The sequence below is a fragment of the Microtus pennsylvanicus genome, chromosome 2 (assembly GCF_037038515.1).
Source record: "Microtus pennsylvanicus isolate mMicPen1 chromosome 2, mMicPen1.hap1, whole genome shotgun sequence".
In the NCBI taxonomy this organism is placed as follows: Eukaryota; Metazoa; Chordata; class Mammalia; order Rodentia; family Cricetidae; genus Microtus; species Microtus pennsylvanicus.
The window spans coordinates 29375444-29395115 of NC_134580.1; the positions used below are offsets into that span (position 1 = coordinate 29375444).

The window sequence follows — 19672 nt, forward strand, 5'->3', positions numbered from 1 at the left end:
GACAGGTTCTCGGTGCTCAAAAGACAATTATCTACAGTTCCATCACAGACTATTCCTAACTAATGGTTTTATACCTGCAGCAAGAGACAGTTATCTGCATTTCTATCACAGAATATTCCTATCACTGATACTTGTCCCTAAGTAACAGTTTTATACCTGCAGCAAGAGAAGCACCCGTTCTTAACAAATAACTGTGGCTTGCAAAGAAAACCATTCTTTTGAATATTTCTTTAATATTACATTTAAATATTCTCTTTAAATACAGCATCATTACCATGTAAAGAACCTAGAGGGAAGAAACTGTTTTCAGAGAGCCAGACAAGCTTTGGATTCACATTGAAAATACGACCTGTGCACAGTATGCAAGGAGACAGTAGAACAAGAGCTGCGGTTAGGAGCCGCAGGCCTAGACTGAGGGGGACTGGTTCTGCTTCCGTCGGAGGCCTAGCCTTCCTAGCAGGAACTATCATTTCTGCCCAGCGCAGGTAGCACCAGAAATGAGATGGACCAAGCTGTAGAAAGGTCCTTTGCTTGACATTCGCCAGTGATCAGATTGGGGATCAGTTTGAATCAGAACATGGAATTAATGACGAGATGCATTTAGAATAAGAAACTAGAATTATATCAAATATCTTGGGGGTTGGTTGGCTCGTCTTGATGACAGTGAGTGGTAGGTATGTCTCCTAATGAAAATCCAAGGCCAAGGGATGAGAACATTGGAGTCTTAAGGAGGAAAGGTGCTGAGTTCCCTCTTTCCCAACAAACCTTCAAAAAGATTCTTCTCTCCACCAGCCAGTCTCAGCTTAGCTTCGGTCTTGGGTTTAAGAATTCTAGCTGAGGGTGAGAGCATCTTGGCCTCTGGTACTCAGGTAACTCCTGTGAGGCTGTAGAGAGAACCAGGTGCTTCTGCTGCCACACACAGTCAAGCTCGCTCTGCAACCCCAGGGCCTTAGTATCCCACCAAAAATAAATAGAGTCGAGCAAAGCGGTGCTCACCGGCAATCCCAGCGCTCAGGATGCGTGTCAGGAGGACAGCCACAGGCTGGAGGCCAGCCTGGCCCACACAGTAAGTTCCAGGCCAGCCAGGGCTATTTAGCAAGAACCTGTCTCAGAAAACCAAAGCAAGTTTCATTTTTCCTTCCTGGTTGGTGGAGAATGAGAGGAAACTGTCTTACTCCACTTCCACTGAACCAGGGGGCAGAGGTAACATCGCCAGCAAAAGTCAGAGCTGAATGGGGATCTGGGAACTTTAATTAGGGCGAGAGGAGCAAGGCCTGCTGACTGAGGTAAGTGTTGAGTCTGAGTCCCAGTCTGTACATCTCAAAGATTATAATCAGACCTTGAATCCTTTGGGGTCTGGGAGTCCTATGTCATATTACTAAAAATCAGTTTATTTTCATAAATCTCCAAGACAGAGGGTCCAATAAACACCCACAATTCTCAGGTTTGAACTGTGACATCCAAAGGGCTTTCTAACCCTAGGTAACCAGGACCATGAGGGTCGGTACAGAGAGAGGAGCCTCACTAGCTGATGACTGTACATACTTTATATTCCACGTAGAGCCAAGCTCTCCCAGGAGTGTGTGGGCGCACTAGGTGAGAAGACAGCAGTCATCGTCCAGACTGTTCCACACTGGACCCCGCCTAATGGTGTGCAAGCCTTGTGCTCTGTGCCACGCCCAACCTGCATTCTTTCTTTTAAGGAAAAAGGATAGAGGAAAAGGCAGAAAAGTTTAACTCTAGTGTCTAAGAACACAGAAAGAAATAATTCAAGTTACAGACCAGGAATCCTGTCCGCAGAGCAGGTCTGAGAATACTAAACACGCTGAAAATGAACTTATTTCCCAGATAGAAGGTGGGAGAAAGGCAGAATCAATGTTTAGAACTGGAGGCTGTGTAGAGAAGTGGAGACTTCTGCAGCCTCTGTTCTAGACTCAGCTGAGTGGCCTTTCCAGCGGTGTGACTGATACACCGAGATGGCTGTCTGAGGAGCGAGCACGTGCCCTGCAGGGAGCTGCTCACATCCTTAGTTCTGGCTCTGTGCATAAAGAAGAGCTACTTGAGCTACCCAGCTCACTGTGTGAGCAACATCTTTGTTCTGGTGGCCCAGTGAGCTCAGTACTGAAAACTGAGCTGGGGCTGGTCTCTTTCCCTTCTTAAAAACACATGTACTAACAATTACCCTTTCCTACCCATTTTCCTAAGAGTTTCAATAAAATAACCTTGGAGCAGCAGTCCTGTTTTGAAATGGTGTTAGATAATAAATAGAGAACGGGCAGTGTCTACCTCAGGTCACACTGCCAGAGGGAGCTCTAGGGCAGAGTCTTCCGGGGTCCGATCCTCGCTCTGCTGGGAGTTCTGCACTCCACAGCCTTCTCCATTGTCCGTTCGGAAGGGTAGGCTTGAGGGAGACCAAGGCGGGTGGAAGCCTTCGTTCTCAGGCTGCTTAGGGTTACAGTCATCGGGCAGCAGTTGGTCGAGAGCGGGTGTTTTCCCCACCTCTGGTTTACAGGGGGCAGCTGAGTCTGAGGAGTTGCGAGCCACCAGCGAGGTAACGGGGAGGGAGAACACGCTCAGATCTTTCTCCTTAGGGAAGGAGGCTGTGTCATCTTCCGACCCAGACTCTCCCTTCACTCCCAAGACTGGCCTCTGCTCCACCTGGTAGTAGACCAGAGGCCCACTGTTCAAGTAGGATGGGTTGCTCACCGGGGGGGCAGCGGGGTGCTCTGAGTTCTCGGTAAAACACAGGACGGAGGAACCTGGGGGCAGCTGAGCCTGGATGAGAATGGGGGTGGCCAGGCCTGGACACAGCTCTTGGGGAACAGCCAGGGGCTCTTCCAGGATGCACACCCCCAGGCTCTCCATGCTGGAGTCCAGGCTAGCACTGGAGCCGCTCGAGTCCTCCTCTGCCTTGAGCCGCTCCAGCTCCTCCGCGCTCTGCAGGTGCATCACTGCAGTCTCGTTCTCGGCGATGAACTCCTGGAAGTCCTGCGTCTCAGAACTCTGGGCTCCTGGCAGGCTGCAGCCAGTAGTGGGCAGGAGCTCATCCTCAGGGGCTGCTGGGCGACTCCCCTGTCGCTTGCTCTCGAGCTCCAGCTTCATGATGGTGTGGAGGTAGTGAGTCCGCACTCGGATCGGATTAAACTCAATTCGCCCCGCCATGTTTCCGCAGCCATCCCTGGAGCAGCCACAAGGAAAGGACATCCGATCCACCTGAGGGACATATGAGGTTGTGGTGAGATTAGACCAATAGTTGTAGCAGTAGGTGACATCAGCTGGCACACACAGGCAGCTGGGATCTGAGCAGTGACCAGGTCTAAGCCAACAGCACTGGGCAGTGGTGAGCAGAGAAGGCCTGCACATCAGCTCCAGCAGCTCAGGGGTCATCTATTTTCTCCCCTGGGCTCTGTTTCCTCTTCTAAATCAAAAGACAAAAATCCCATCAAAGGCTCCTTCCAGTTAGCAAGCCCAGTGCTACCTCTCTGAACGCTGCTGCCTCAGAGGAGAAGAGAGTTTGTGCCTCAGGGACTTGCAGAACTTACCTGGTTCACTGGGACAATAAAAGGCTGTGCCCCATTTGAGTTGTTTGGAGGTTGTTTCATAAGTATCAGGGACCAGAGGCTAAATTCTAATAGTCATCCATCTGTAATCATCACTAACTTCGTTGCAAGTTTATTACATAAATAGCCGAGAGCGGTATTTAGATCCAGAAAATAGGTCTGGAAAAATTCAGTCATGTTACCCCCGTTTTCCCCGTTCGAACCTTTAGCTATTAATTTTATTATGATATAAAGTATATTTTCTCATGCCGGGCGATGGTGGCGCACGCCTTTAATCCCAGCACTCGGGAGGCAGAGGCAGGCAGATCTCTGTGAGTTCGAGACCAGCCTGGTCTACAGAGCTAGTTCCAGGACAGGCTCCAAAGCCACAGAGAAACCCTGTCTCGAAAAACAAAAAACAAAACAAAACAAAACAAAAGTATATTTTCTCCTGTCACTGATTTCTTTTTTACAATAGAGATAATTTTACACTTGTGTTATTGGGTTATCAATTATTTAGTAAAATATTTTATTTCTTTTTATTTACTTTTTTCATTTTACATACCAACCCCAGTTTCCCCTCTTTCCCCTTCTTGCACCCCCTCAACCTTCTTCTTTCTTGCCCTGCAATTACTCCTCAAAGGGAATAAGGCCTCCCTTGGTAGTATGCAAAGTCTGGCATACCAAGTTAAGGCCCACATCTCCCCCCTATAAATAACTTCATTTAAAGTGTGTTAAAGAGAGAATAAAAGTGTTAAACATATTTAATGGGTCCAAGGTATGGTAATACAGGTAGATATGATTAACACTTTTGTCTGTAATATTTTTAATTGTAACTTTGGTATATACAACTCATAACTCCACTTTCCATATTTATTTATGGTGCCGGAATATCTAAGTATATCAAGGGGTTATAGTAAAACTCCTAGTTATTTATCAACATGGCTTGTTTTAGTTAATAAGATCATTTCTGGAAATTATAAACAAATTAACATTTATTTTTTATCCAGAAGGATAAAACTATATATATGTATATATATATATACATATATACATATATATATATAATCATTATTCAGGTTTTAAACAATAAAGTAATGATAGACTCACTGAAAATATAATCTCAAATATGGAAATCATTCTTTTTCTTCTTTGATCTACTGTTGGTGGTCATGGCGGTGCTGGTGTTTGTGTGTGTCTGTGTGTGTCATATACATATACTTTTATGTATATGAATGAAGGCATTCAATAGAGAGGTTTTTTTCTATTTTGCCTTTTTTATGCTTTGTGACCTTAGAGCATATGGAGATTGTCTGAAATGTGCCTTTCTTCTCACTGGTGGAGTTCTGGGGTTGCAAGACAAATGACATGGGCTCTAGAGATTTCACCTTACATTGTCATGTTTTCAAGACAGTCATTTATACTCAGTGGAATCTCACCGAAACTTAGCATTTACCTTCATACAATATTTTTTTTTTTGATTTTTCGAGACAGGGTTTCTCTGTAGCTTTTGGTTCCTGTCCTGGAACTAGCTCTTGTAGACCAGGCTGTCCTCGAACTCACAGAGATCCGCCTGCCTCTGCCTCCCGAGTGCTGGGATTAAAGGCGTGCGCCACCACCGCCCGGCCATACAATATTTTTGTACACAAATTTGCTACATATGTATTGCAATGGATAAATAAAATAATATATTTTTATATCTGATATTTCAAAGAAATTTAGAATTTTTAATGCAATAATTTAATAATTTTAATTTTGTATATTTTTCTCAGTATTAGATACATTTCAAAAATTGTTAAATTGTTGTTTTCATATGCATGTATATCATTAAGTAATAATTGCAATATTTACCACTCATTTACTGTTTTGTTTTTCTATTGGTGTGATATCTTTGATACTTACTGTTTGAAATTTTTCAGTATATAAATATAGTATTGTTAACTATAACTGAGAAAATACACATTATGTTCCCCCCCCCCTCAAAAAAAAAGGCTGTGCCCAAGCCTTCTGCAATAACAGGCGTGGTAAATGAGTGGAGATCTTGCTACGTCAATGCAATACACTCTAGGGAAACTAAACAGAGGTGCCTTAGTGCTGTGGTGAAGGGTCACACTGACCAGCTCTCACCACCAGCTTCTCCGTCAGGGTTACCAGTGTAGTTCTGGCAGTGACCAAGATAACTGACTTACAGCCAGGGCTATCTAGAAAGGAGATGTGCTGGTGGTGGTGGCACTGGGAAGGCAGAGGCAGGAGGATTGCTGTGAATTTGAGGCCAACCTGGTCTACATGGTGAGTTCCAGGCCAGCCTGGGCTACACAGTTTTAAAGAAAAAATATCAAGGAGATGCTTTCTGCCTCTTTATCTCCCTCTTTATCTGCCCCAAATTGAAACTCCTAAGAATCATGGAGCAAACAATACAAACGCGTCTTATGGTATCAGCTTATTGAAATCTCCAGACCCACGGTGTGGCGATGCACACCAATGATTCCAGAACTTGGGAGGTGGAAGCAGTGCCAAGAGTCCAAGGTTATCCTTGTTAAGCCAAGCAAGTTCAGGTCTAGGCCAGCCTGGAATGAGACCTGTCCCTCTCCTGCAAAAGGAATCCATATCTAGACCCAGCAGTTGATAAGACTCTTCTCAGGTTTGTGAATGACTGACTCACCATGGGACTGCAATCTGGAAAGGAAGATTTGGCCAGACTTACTATAGTTCTTTGTTACTAAATAAAGCCAAGGAAAATGAGTTCTAGGGTTCAACCACAGGACTCAACACCATGCCCCAGCACGAAGTTCCATAGGTTTCACTGTTTTGGGTAGCACTGATGGTTTCCAGGAAAGTGGGAATTTCAAACAATCTCTTTGAATGCCAACAAGAAGATACTTTATTTGAGGAAGCTGAGGACTTAAGTTCTGTCAGCTAAGGTCTGGTCCTGAATCAGAGACTCAAAACTACTTTGCCTTTCACAAAACTGGAAGGAGATGCTGTGTGCAGATGAGAAGCTGAAGGCTGCCCCACTTGTTTCCTTCCATCTCAGAATCCCTATCTGAGGAGCACTTGCCGGGTGGGAAAGGGAGCTACCCTGTTCACACTTGCCGGGTGGGAAAGGGAGTTACCCTGTTCACACTTGCCGGGTGGGAAAGGGAGTTACCCTGTTCACACTTGCCGGGTGGGAAAGGGAGTTACCCTGTTCACACTTGCCGGGTGGGAAAGGGAGTTACCCTGTTCACACTTGCCGGGTGGGAAAGGGAGCTACCCTGTTCACACTTGCCGGGTGGGAAAGGGAGTTACCCTGTTCACACTTGCTGGGTGGGAAAGGGAGTTACCCTGTTCACACTTGCCAGGTGGGAAAGGGAGTTACCTTGTTCACACTTGCCGGGTGGGAAAGGGAGTTACCCTGTTCACACTTACCAAGTGGGAAAGGGAGTTACCCTGTTCACACTTACCAAGTGGGAAAGGGAGTTACCCTGTTCACACTTGCCAAGTGGGAAAGGGAGTTACCCTGTTCACACTTGCCAAGTGGGAAAGGGAGTTACCCTGTTCACACTTGCCAAGTGGGAAAGGGAGTTACCCTGTTCACACTTACCGGGTGGGAAAGGTAGTTACCCGTTCTTTCCTTTGCTGCCAGCTGCTTAGCACCTCTGAGGTATAGTCAGAAAAGATAATGGGTACCTCCATGGTGCCTAAGAGTCTTCCCCTGCTTGCTTTCTTTGGGAGGGCTGTGGAACTGGAGCACAGTTCTCAGCCATGGACTATCTCTGGACTGGAAGCTTCCTGTCCTCACTGGCACCCAACCCACCCCCAATGTTGGGATAGATATACCATCTCAGGCCAAATATGACTGACCTGGCACTTAATTCCAGCCTGGCTACAGGCACATGCTTCTGGGTCACAGTAGAGTCGACAGTCACAACCACATTCTTCCCGAGATAGGCGGATGGCTCTAAGTTCTTGCTTCTCTTCGGCATCAATCCGGTGGACCCCGGATGCTCTCAGCAGGGCCCGCCGCCTCTTGGTGGGCAGGGGCTGGAGGAAGAAGTAGTCATCCACCTCCACGTTTTCCACATCGATGTCTTCGTCTGAGACGTCATCCAGCGTCAAGCCATCCGCCTCCACTGACTCCACTGTCCCATTCTTGGTCAGCTGCCAGGAGACAGGAAAGGTCAGCGCTGGAGCATCAGCAATACAGTGACCACAACAGACCCCGGGTCTGCAGCCAGGAGGAGCTATGTCCTACACCACAGCAGAGCAGCAGAAAGTAAACACTGTGAAACTGAATTTTATTTAATTTTACACTTAAACAGCCAAATAAGTGATGGTTGCCATACTAGACCACACAGGGTATGATTGACACCAGAGCAGAAAGACAGAAACTTTATCTGGCTCTAACACTACACTGTCAACAGCAGAGACATCACCTGAGTTCTGGGTCCTCAAAGATGGCTCTCTGCCCAGTCTGGCAGCACAGCCACCACCCCACCTACTCAAGAAGCTGAGGCTAGGGGCACGGGCAACATCATGGTCATGGTCCTGTCTAGAGAAATGTTTAGAATACAGCACAAACATTCCTCCATCTCTAGATTGCTACCTGCACTGCAGTGGATGTGTATCAGTGGCTGCGTGTTCCTCAGTGATATCGGTAACCTTGTAAAACACCCTCAACTTAAAACCTGGAGAACCCGAAACTATCTTCAGAGAAAAAGGGTACTTTACATAACACCAGCTCCCAGGGTGTTCGTCAACAAACTGATCCCCCACACTGTAAATAATTACCTGTGCACTCAGAACAACTGCATTTTACTGCTAAGGGAGTGGGCAGCCAGTTACTGACCACTATCAAAGCCCTGACTTCCAACAGAGTCTAGAAGAAACTCTTTCTTCCTTCTGATCCTGGCTTATTTCACACCAGAGAAAAACCTGTGTGAGGTGGGCAGTGTAAATAACATGGTGTGTTATCTATGGGCAGAGATCTGGGTTTTCTGCACTGATCTGGATAAAGAGTCAGGGCAGGACTTTGGAAGGACAGGTTGGAGACAATTTCTGGCTGAATGAGCTCTACAAACTCACTAGAGGATCTAAGTAAAGAAAAGAGGCCCCAGCCCCTGGGGCCCCAGGAGCTGCTAGCAGGCTGGAAGCTCAGTGGCTGGAGTCTTTGCTTTGTTTCATCAGACAGCAGGAGTGCTGGGAGAGGAACAACTCCCACGGGAGATGTGATGCAACAGCCCAAGGAGGAAGGCTTGCGGGGGAACTGGGAACCCCACTCGGACTTCTCCAGTCTGTTACCTCTGTACCAGGCAAGCAGCTGCCAGGTTCCTATCTGTAGACCTTAGGACCGTTCCTGTTCGTGGCTCATCCCCAGCATTTCTGCTGCTCTCAAGGGAAAGTGATCAGAGAAGCGAGCCGACTCCAGATCTCCACGGAAGGGGTATTTCGGAGCAGTGCAGGCTTCTAGCCATTACAGTGCTGGGATGAGATATTCTTGGGGAAAGAAAAGCCAAGGCCAGGAGTGCCCACTTAATAATCCTGGCACTTAGGAAGTAGAGGCACGAGGAACAAAAGCACAAAGCTATGCCCTGCCCCACAGCAAGTTCAAGGCTAGCTTGGACTCCACGAGATTTTCCCAAAACAAAAACAACTACCACCTAATTCACACTACTTACAATAATGAATCCCATATGGATAAAACAAAACCAAACTATTAGAAAATTATATGTAATGAAGGTTAAGGAGTTCTAACAGTTGACAGGAACAGCTCCAAAGGAAAAGAGACATCAAGTGGCACACGAGAAGACTGTGCCCTTAGAGTGCTAAAGGCAGGAAACCTTCCTGGGGAGGAAGGCAAGCATTTTCCTGACATCCCTGTCAGCACTGCTAGCACTCAGTATGTCCTGCTAGGGACAGAGAGATGCTACTTAGATCATTCCTCTGCCTCATTTGGAAGAGTTGTCTTATAGGAAAGGGGCAGAGGACCTTCACTGTAACTGAGAAGAATGTCTAGCTGTTGCTATAGCAACATAAAGGCGACAGGGTCAGTGACAGAATTCCTCAGAAGAAAGGGCAGGCCGAATGTCATTGTCATTACAGTAACAGGTGTAAGACCCTAGGAGCAGACTGAGAGCCTACAAAGAATGAAACTGGTGAGACCCAGGCAGTCTCTGCCCTCTGCTGCCAGGTCTCCAGCCAGCCATAGCCTGTTCAGTTCCACCTACCCCTGAAAATAAGGCAGCCACCTCATGCTCTGGGCTCAGAAATCCATTATCATTCATATTCTCTGTCTCCTGAACGGGGGGCTTTGACTGCTCAACCACTAAGCTATGCCCCATTTCTGGGGAAAATTGGAGGGCTTACAGAAACTCTGACAATGGAGTGTCAGCACTCTAAGGAATGGGTGTCTGCAGAGGGTCTTCTGGTGGTGTCAGCACAGTAGAGTAGGTAAGTGCTTTTTAAAGACTGATTTACTTGGCCAGGTCTGGTAGTGTATACCTTTAACACCAGCACTTGGGAGACAGAGGTGGGCACATATCTACTAGTGACTTGAAGCTAGCTGGTCTACATAGCAAGTTCCAGTCCAGCCATATGATCACCATGTAGGTGCTGGTGACCAAACCCAGATCCTTCAAAAGAATAGCACATGCTGTAAGTGTCGAGCCATCTCTCCAGTACCGTGGTGTACTGGTCTGTGAAACTAACCATGAAATAATGCTACTCTCTAGACCAAGAGGGCTGTGTCAGTCTTCAGGGCTGATGGTGTGGAGTGAAGGGTCAAAGCCTGCTCTGTTCTACTCCTGTGGGCAAGGACAGTTGCTGACAAACTGGGAAGTTTTACGTGTTCACATTCCCCAAAGCGTCCCTGTGCTAGGGAGACGGGGATAGTGCAGGGAGAGTCATTTTTGTCTTAGCTGCCAGTGCCACCAGAGATGGCAAGGAGACTCAAACTAAGATCTAATTGAAGACCTTGGCCTCAGCATGCAGGAAGCACCAGACCCCACGTCCCACAGGCACCTTCATTTTCTTGGCATGAAGTTTCTCCTCCTTCAGGTGCTCACGAAGAATCTCTCTATGGTTCACTTCTTGTTCTTGTGCGAATTCACAAAGGGTGTAGCTGCGAACAGAATTATGGCGCTGGGCCATTCCCAAGGAACTTCCACCCTGGCTGGGCACACTTGTGAAGCCCTGGCGCCGGGCAAAGTAGTATACAGTCACCTGGTCAAAGCGGACATTCTTCCTCCGCAGCTGCTTCTGCCGCTTCAGGATGGATGTGGCTGTGAATGGAACACAGGGCTCTCACCTGCTGCTATCCACCCAGGCTCTTAACCTGTCCCCAAATAGTAGACTATTTCCAAGTATGCAAAACTGGAAAGAGCCTGGGACCTCAGCTGGTTCATACTACTGCCTCCAGACTGACTTCATCTGAATAGATGGCCACAAAAATCTATTTTTAGACAGTAACTGGGAGAAAAGAAAATTGCCATGTGATAGTTGAAACTAATTAAAACTCGTTTTAGAAACCCCAGCTCTTCAGTCTGCACTTCAGTCGGCTCGTGTGACTAAGAACTAGCAGTGGACCACGCTGACGAGGACCATCTACCCAGGAAGTCCAACCGGACAGCGCTCCACAGCGGAGCGTTTCTCCAACACGCCTGCTGAGAAATATTTTAGGCTCTTCAGGGCATGAGGTCTCTGACGCAACCCCTCAAGCATGCTGCTAGTGCATAAAGACAACCACAAACAATGGGTGTGAGCGTCCCAATGAAACCACGGAAACGAGCAGCAGACCAGACTTAGTCCACAGCCACGGCCTCACTACCAGGGGTTCTCTAGAGGGACAACCTGAGAACAGGGAGATGCCGCTGTGCCCAGGCTAGGTGCCATTGGAAAAGCTGCAGGCGGCTCTGAATGGTACCCTCACAGCTTTCGTTTCAGAGTTCAGACCCTTGGAGAGCTATGGGATCAGGATAATAGGAAGGAAGAGATCTGGAGATGCCACAGTGGCCAAACCAAATACCCACTCCTGCTCCAGTTACAGTTTCTTGAACCTCCAGGCAAGTCCTCTGAGGTCAAAGTAGAATACCAAGCTCCTGTTTCTCCATCACATCCCACCCACTCTAGGCACCCCAAACCATAGCACAAGTAGAATAAATCAGGCTAGTGTATGCTATTGGAGCAGTGAGGTTTGCCAAAAATCAAGACATGCTATGGAAAGGGCACATCCCCAGGATGGACAGAAGCGGTCTCAGGCTGCAGGCAGGCAGGGAGCAGCTCACTCACGTGTGAAGCTGGCGGTGGTAGGAGGGTTGAGGCTGTCACAGCTGTCAGCGCTGTCACTGCTGGAGACCTCATCATCCGAGTTGGAGACGGATGAGCCCACATCCACATCATCAAATTTCCTCTTGAGCCCTGAGCCTGAGAATGCATCCATTGGATTCAAATGGTTTGCTTGGGGAGTCAACCACGATGGCCCCAAAGCTGCTCACCACCAGTTAGCCAGGAGCATTAAGATTCTGCCCAAGAGAGAAGAGGAGTCAGCAATGCTGTCCAGAGACACACCCGCCAGGTCTGTAAACGCATCGCTCCAACTGAAGAAAAGCTAAGCACCCGGCCTAGCACAGTCTGGCTTCTCAGGACCAGGTCATTTCTTTGTTGACTCTGGCCAGCATTCTTACTTGCTTCCTTTGGCTCCTCCAGCCTCAGTCACTCTGAGTGAGTCTGCATAGCCCTTCCCAATGGAGGAGTGGCTTCACTTCCAACCCTGCTGGCCAAAGCAGTCACTGGGCTAGCATTCACTGTTCAAAGACAGCAAACACTCTGCTTAAACCAAAGCCAGGCCCAAATATTTATCCCAGTGATAACACAGCCTGGCATGTCCCCAAGTGTGTATCTTAAATACACTAGTTCCTTGGTATTAATAGTTTCTTGAATGAAAATAGGGCTGCTGTTAAAATAGCTGAAACCAGCTATGGCAGAATTGCCTAGGGGTTTTTTAATATACTTATGAGCTTGCATGGTAAAGGCTGGAAGAAAACAGTGCAGTGTTTCAAAACCTGATTGTGGAACCCACTGTTGCCAAAGTATGTTATGGGGCAGATAGTCCCTGGAACACACTTTGGGAAATTCTGCTCCAGGCTCTCAATTTTGAAGGACATTGGCAGTCAGGAAAACCCTTGACCCAGATCTTCGCAAGTGTGAAGTGTCTCACCAGGCTCCTAGAAAGGGCAAATTTAGTACTAAAGAAAGGAGCCAAGATTAGAATCTGTACTGGCTTCCAAACCCAGAAACTGGGGCTATGGGTGCAGCTCTGCGCAGATTGCTTGCCTAGTGTACACGAGGCCCTGGGTTTGATCCTAGCTCCACAAACAACACAAAAACCAGGCTCGTTTTCAATCTGGTCTCTCATCCTCCCTCTGCATAAAGAAAATAAAACTTTACAATCTCTGGTCTCTAAAAAGAAACCATCAAGGGAATACAGAAAAAGAGGTGACAGTTAAAACTGGTTACATCAACACAGCAAGCACTGGTTTTTCTCTGTCTCTGTCTTTGGACTTGAGTTCCGAAAGGACAAGAATCTGTACAGGAGAAATGCTGCCAGCCAAACCCCCATGTGGCGAGGTAAGACAGGCGGTTAACTGCAGCGGGATTACCAGCACTGCCTTACTGTGAAGACAGAGAAGGCTGGTTTTCTGGACTACTTTAGTAGCAATTTAGATCAGCTCTACAAAGTGAGCCAGACCTGGTGCGTGCTTCAGGGATTTCCTAAAATACATACTCAGGTCACATAAAAATCCTGCGTTCGAGTCACAAGACGAGCTAAAGTGTCTTAGCTTTCGGTTTCAGGCACGCAATCCCTCAAGTCAGTACGGCTAAGAAGAAAACTTAAATCAAGGAGCCTGGTGTGGTGGTGCACAGCTTTAATCCCAGCACTCAGGAGGCAGAGGCAGGAGGATCTCTGTGAGTTTGAGCATAGCCTGGTCTACAGAGTGAGTTCCAGGACAGTCAGGACTACACAGAAACTGTCTTTAAAAAAAAAAGTATGTAAAAGATAACAAAGGGCTGGTAGGCAGCAGCTAAGAGTGCGGGCTGCTCTTCCAAAGGACCCAGTTCCAAAGGACCCAGGTTCAGTTCCAGCATCCAACCCTTTAACTCCAGTTTCAGGGAGTCTGAAACCCTCTTCTGGCCTCTTCAGGTACCAGGCACACAGTGGTATGCAGACAAAAAAAGTCTATTCACATAAAATACAACCAAAACATTTTTTTTTTTTTATTTTTCGAGACAGGGTTTCTCCATAGCTTTTGGTTCCTGTCCTGGAACTAGCTCTTGTAGACCAGGCTGGCCTCGAACTCAGAGATCCGCCTGCCTCTGCCTCTGCTGGGATTAAAGGCGTGCGCCACCACCGCCCGGCCAAAACATTTTTTAAAATAATCGAATGAGTCCAGCAGGTCAGCTGTGATCCTTGGGTCTGACCACACCTTCTTAGAAATGACGAGAGTGAGGGTGAAGGCACTTTCTATGGGTAAGATTTTAGCTGGGCTTAAAGATGATACCTTTCAGCTAACAAATGTCTCATTCCGTTCTATTCTGGGTGAAGGAGCATGGCGTGCGCGCCGGGAGGGGGCATGTTTGTCATTAAATATTCATGTGGATACTATAGAGGAAAAGGAGAGGGCTGTCTGCGGAGTCCATCAACCACACACACCACAGTGCCTTCTCAACTACACAGAAGCCAACACTGAGCACAAAACCTGCCTCTTGGAAATGGCATTAGCGCTCCTTCTGTTTAACTGGCTCCGGCTAATACTTGTAGAAAATTGCTGTTCCTCAGCCTGGAAGCACTCGGATTTATGACCGGAAGCAAAGGTTCACCCTGCTCTTTCCTTGGGATCCTCTGCTTCCAGTAATGTGGATTTCCTTTGACTGTTACTCTAAGTCTCACGTGAACTTGGATCTGAGCCCAAGCCATCTTTATTAGTAAAATTCTCCCTTATCTTAACCCAGCTGCCCTTAAGAGCACCCTTTCATCAGGGTTACTTTGTGCCCTTGAGTGTGGCAACGCTGGCTCCTTGCTCTAAGCCTCTTTGTCCATGTCTTCTCACTTCTGGGGTTGTGGTTTGGGCAATGACAGAGAAAGGTAGGAAAGAAAGGGGGAGGAGAAAGCTGTAAAACGTAAGGAAAAGTAATTTCCTTAAGTTGCCAATAACCAGGGCTACATGAGTAAATACTGTGTATACTGACCTATGTGGCCTATTCCATGAAAGGGCTGGGGAGGGACCTGGGTAGGACAGCGGTTGCCTACCTACCACGCTTGAAACCTTCCCTGGCTTCAATTCCCAGCACCATAAAATAAAAACCAGTTCATGGGTGCTACTCTGCAACAGTCTTGAAACTCCACTGTTCTAGGTCCCATCCTTCTTACTCAGGATGTTACGACACTCCTGTAAAGTTACCTGCTACTGAAAATTGTTTACGTTTAGTTATATAGCCCAGATTGGCCCTACAAGGCCCCAGCTTGTTTTGGAGAAAGGTATGGAACTCACAGCGGTCCTCTTGCTTCAGCTTCCCAAGTGTTAGGATCAAGGTGTGTGTACCAAGTGCAGCCCTCCAGCACTGAGAACTTAAATTCCTATTATTTCCTGCAAACAATGGAAGCTCTCCTTATCCAGCTCTTTGGTGTGAACTTGACCATGAACTTCCCACCTAGTTAGTCCCAAAGTGCCTTGAAGAACTCACGCATACTACAGTAACCACTAGAACAGGTTCTATTAAGAATCAGTCACTCCCACTGGCTCAGCTATTCCCTTAATGGTAAAAGATCACGCATGAGTCCAGAGGATACTCTTTAGCCCTCACCTGATGGCACATGCATGTAATCCCAGCACTTAAGTGCAGAAGGAGCAAAAGTTCAAGGTCACCCTGGGCTACTAAGCAAATTTGTAGCTACCCAAGGCTACATGAAACTTGTCTCAACCCCTACCCCTCCACTTTTATGAGTTATATCCAAGCACTCAAACCTATACAGAAATAACCAAGGGGAGACTAGAAATGCCGGTCAGAATACTTAATGTCTAAATAAACATCTCACACAACAAATAATGGTGTCTCCCTCAAAGCTTTCACATGCTGGTGAGATGAAGTCAGCTGACACATTCTGACTACATGCCGCATGGCGTTGTGTTTCTAGCTGAACACTTCCCAAAGGTACACAATACAGTTCGCAGCTGCAGTACATAGAGGACGTCAAACCAGCGTGTGTATTTCAGTATTAGGGCTATGCTTTCTTCAGGTAAGGACTGCAAACCCCAAATACTAACTTCCATAAGAATAGCAAAAACTGGGTGTGGCAATGCAATCAATAAAGTGGCTTTAATCCCAGCACTCGGGAGGCAGAGGCAGGCGGATCTCTGTGAGTTCAAGGCCAGGAACCAAAAGCTACAGAGAAACCCTGTCTCGAAAATCAAAAAAAAAACAAACCCAAAAAACAAAAACAAAACATGTGGGGCGCATTTCAGAGCAACTGTGGAGCTGTGGCCCAAGAGGTATTTGTACAGTTTGGATGTGTGAGCCTTTTCTTAAATTAGTCCAAAATCCTAAGACAAGGCTCACCTCACTGGAAAGGCCTTTCCACTCAACTGGAACCCAGTGTTCTGCTAAAGGTAAGGAATCTCTTGGACTACCAGCCAGGACTGGGGTAGAAAGCCTGCTGTCACTCCACACAGTGATCCAGTAAGATGCCTTACCCTGCTGCCCTTTTACAAGATGCAGTGGTGATTCTCAAATACTACGATTTTATGGACCCCTGTGTCCTTGTGTTCACCAAGATCATGAAATCGGAAAAGCACTTCAGGTGCTCACTGAAAACCTCCCGCTAGGTTTAAAGAGGGCCCTTTCCCGCCCCCACGCCCCGGGGTTCTACCGGTTTACTAACACTAGGTTAGAAGCCGGCTTTCCACGTGTAAGCCACATCCTAGGGAAGACACAAGATATTTGTGGGAGACCTGGAACATGATGCTGCATTAGCTCTCCTCTAAAGGACAGCGTCACGTAACTGCCACATACCAACACCCTGGTTTTAGAGATGCCTAAGATTTAAAGCCACCAAAGAAAAGGAGAATGTGAATCGGCTGCGGTTTTTACCATGAACCGAAAACTGGGGGACAAGGGGAACAGTGTTGTCTCCTGGGGAGGACTTCTAACCTTTCATACTGAAGAACAGTTTGTATGTCACATTGCCACTCCAAACCCTTCCAAAAGGATGAATCAAGACCATAGCACTCAAATGGGGTTGGAAGGCAGGCGGGTGCGTGTTTGGGCCTGAAAAAAACATCAAGCTAGCAACCAGGACAAGTGATGCTCTCATTTTTGCACACAACGCCAGAAAAATGGGAGCCATCAAGACCAGAGCAGAAGGACATGTCAAGTCACCAGCTCACCTTAACACAGCTGAGGAACCCTTCAGCTCTCAACCCATCGATTTCCGCTAGCCTTCCCGCTCATTCCGATCATCTGCAGTCCCCACACAGCCTTCCACATCCTCCTGCCCGCTACTCACAAATTCCCAACCACTCCTCCCACATTTTCCTCCGGTCCCCCTCCCCTTCCTTCACTTCTCTCCATCCTACATCACTGCCCACTCCATCCCGATCTCAGCCGTCAGCCGCAATCCTGCCGGCTTCCAAGACGCCCAGCCGTCCCTTGAGCTAGCCTGCAGACCGGCCGGCGTCCCCGGCGCCCCTCGCTCCCACGCCTCTTCCCAGAGGCGCCCCGGCTCCCCGCCCCCCGCCCCCTCGCTCCGCACGGCTCTGCGCCCGAGCGCTGCTCCACGACAGCCCGGGAGCCGCTGCCCAGAGAGGACGAGGCTGACCCCTCGCCCCGCACCCCAGGCCCATTACCGGCCCCGCCGAGGACGCCTCTCCCGTCAGGGTCTCCGCCACCTCCGCTGCCGCCTCAGCCCCTGTGCACTGAGAGAAGACCGAGGAGCGCCGGTCCCCGGGCCCGTCGCGTAGCTCCCCGGGCTGTAGGGTGTGTGGGCCGGCCGGCAGGCGGCGGGGGGCGGGCGGCTCTGCACTCGGGCACCCCGGGCAGCACAGCCCAGAACCGCCCCGGCTCCGGCTAACAATAGGCTCTGGCTGCGGAGCTCTGCCTCTTATAGGCGCCGGCGCGTCGTGGCCAGGACCTGGGGCAGCCTGGGAAATGGAGTCTACACCCGGCCCACGCCCAATGGCATGCCGGGAGTCGGAGGCGGCGAGTACCGCAAAGCCCTAGCAAAGCCCTAGCCCGCCCTAGAACCAGCTACAAAGGGAGCATCCACATCGGACCCCTGGAGAAAGGCATCAGGGTAGCTGTAGCCTTTTGAAAAGGAAGGCTGCCGACCTTCGGCTACACACCAGCACTAACTAAACAAATTCTCCTATAAAGCCCTCCTTCTCCTCGCGCCATGACCTCATGCCCATGCCTGAAGAACGTAATCCTTGTCCATGGGACTGTCCCCATATGACTTGCTGCAGCGGGTCTAAATTAATCAAAGGAATTACAAAATGACCTATCTATATGATGGATTGATATACCCCACCCCCACCTTTTTTTTGTTTTTGTTTTCAGACAGGGTCTTACTGTGTAGCCTTGGCTATCCTGGAACTCACTATGTAGATCAGGCTGGCCTCAAACTCACAGAGACCCGCCTGCCACCCTCCTGAGCGCTCGGATTAAAGGTTTGCGCCACCCCTCTGCCGATTTCTCCATGTTCTTTAAAAAACAAAACAAACCTTTTTACTATCATCTCTGATAATCTTAGCTTTGTAGCTCATCTTTAAAATGGGTAAGATAGAGCCGGGCGGTGGTGGCACACGCCTTTAATCTCAGCACTCGGGAGGCAGAGGCAGGCGGATCTCTGTGAGTTTGAGACCAGCCTGGTCTACAAGAGCTAGTTCCAGGACAGGCTCCAAAAACACAGAGAAACCCTGTCTCGAAAAAAACCACAAAAAAAAAATGGGTAAGATAAGGAAGGATCAAGAAATTATTTGGGGGACTTGTCAATGACCTATAGCCTTTCTTTCTTCTCCTGTTTCTCCGTTGACCTATAAAGTCAAGATCTAGGTCCATCCTGTGGTTTCCCGTCTGATAATCTCTCATCCTATTTCCTGCTACTCTCCTCATTTATATTCTTTGCCTCGACAAATTAGCTTTTCCTGTAGCTCATTCACCAACCATGCTTCTACCTTGAGCTTTTTGCCTTAATGGTCTTATGTCAACCAATCATATGCAGGTTCATTTAGTAACTATTCAAATGTCTCCCTATTAGGTCTCTCTCATACACACACCGTTTTTGTTTCGAATAAGGTCTATATAGCTCAAGATGACTTTGAATTCTCTCCCCTACCCCTAAGATAGGGTTAACAGTCCCGGCTGTCCTGGAACTAGCTCTGTAGATCAGGCTGGCCTTGAACTCGCAGAGATCCACCTGCCTCTGCCATCACCACCAACTCAGCTTTGAAATTTAAAAAAAAATAGTTTTTATTTGTATTTTATGTACACTGGTGTTCTGCCATACAAGCAGTATGCCTGTGAGAGTTGTCAGAATCCCTGCAATAGGAGTTACAGGCAGTTGTGAGCTCCCATGTGGGTGCTGGAACTTGGACCCGGGTCCTCTGGTAGAGCAGCCAGCACTTCCAACCACTCTCCAGCCCCTAGCTTTGAATTCTTAATGATCCTGCTTCATCTTTTTTTTTTTTTTTTTTTTTTTTTTTGCTTTTTCGAGACAGGATTTCTCTTGTAGACCAGGCTGGTCTCAAACTCACAGAGATCCGCCTGCCTCTGCCTCCCAAGTGCTGAGATTAAAGGTGTGCGTCACCACCGCCCGGCCCTGCTTCATCTTCTTGAGTGCTGGAATCATAGCCATAATTAGAAACAACAGCTTCTCCTGGTCTCTTTCTCTTATTTCTCTGGCATCACTACTGATTTTTTTTTAAGTCTTTCATCACTTGACTAGACTTCATGAGACTTATGAGTTGTTAGTGTACTTTATTCTCAATACCGGGTTTTAAAACAATCTGTTTCCTTGATGTTGAGGAGCACAGACGGATGACGGGATTAAATTGCCTGTAGGTGTGTATGGTGGTTCTAAATCCTAGTACAGTCTCCATGTAGCC

At 47.9% G+C, this 19672-nt stretch overlaps 1 protein-coding gene across 1 annotated transcript; it reads right to left on the minus strand.

Annotated features, from left to right (window-relative positions):
• Window positions 1-210: 210 nt before the first annotated feature.
• On the minus strand, window positions 211-17644 carry Csrnp2 (cysteine and serine rich nuclear protein 2). The gene is made up of 5 exons (XM_075960665.1): window positions 17417-17644; window positions 11805-12037; window positions 10539-10798; window positions 7383-7679; window positions 211-3213 (listed from the first exon to the last, which is right to left on the minus strand). Exons 2-5 carry the CDS (start codon window positions 11953-11955, stop codon window positions 2293-2295), a joined length of 1629 nt encoding a protein of 542 aa, XP_075816780.1. The 5' UTR covers window positions 11956-12037; window positions 17417-17644; the 3' UTR covers window positions 211-2292.
• Between the last annotated feature and the right edge of the window lie 2028 nt (window positions 17645-19672).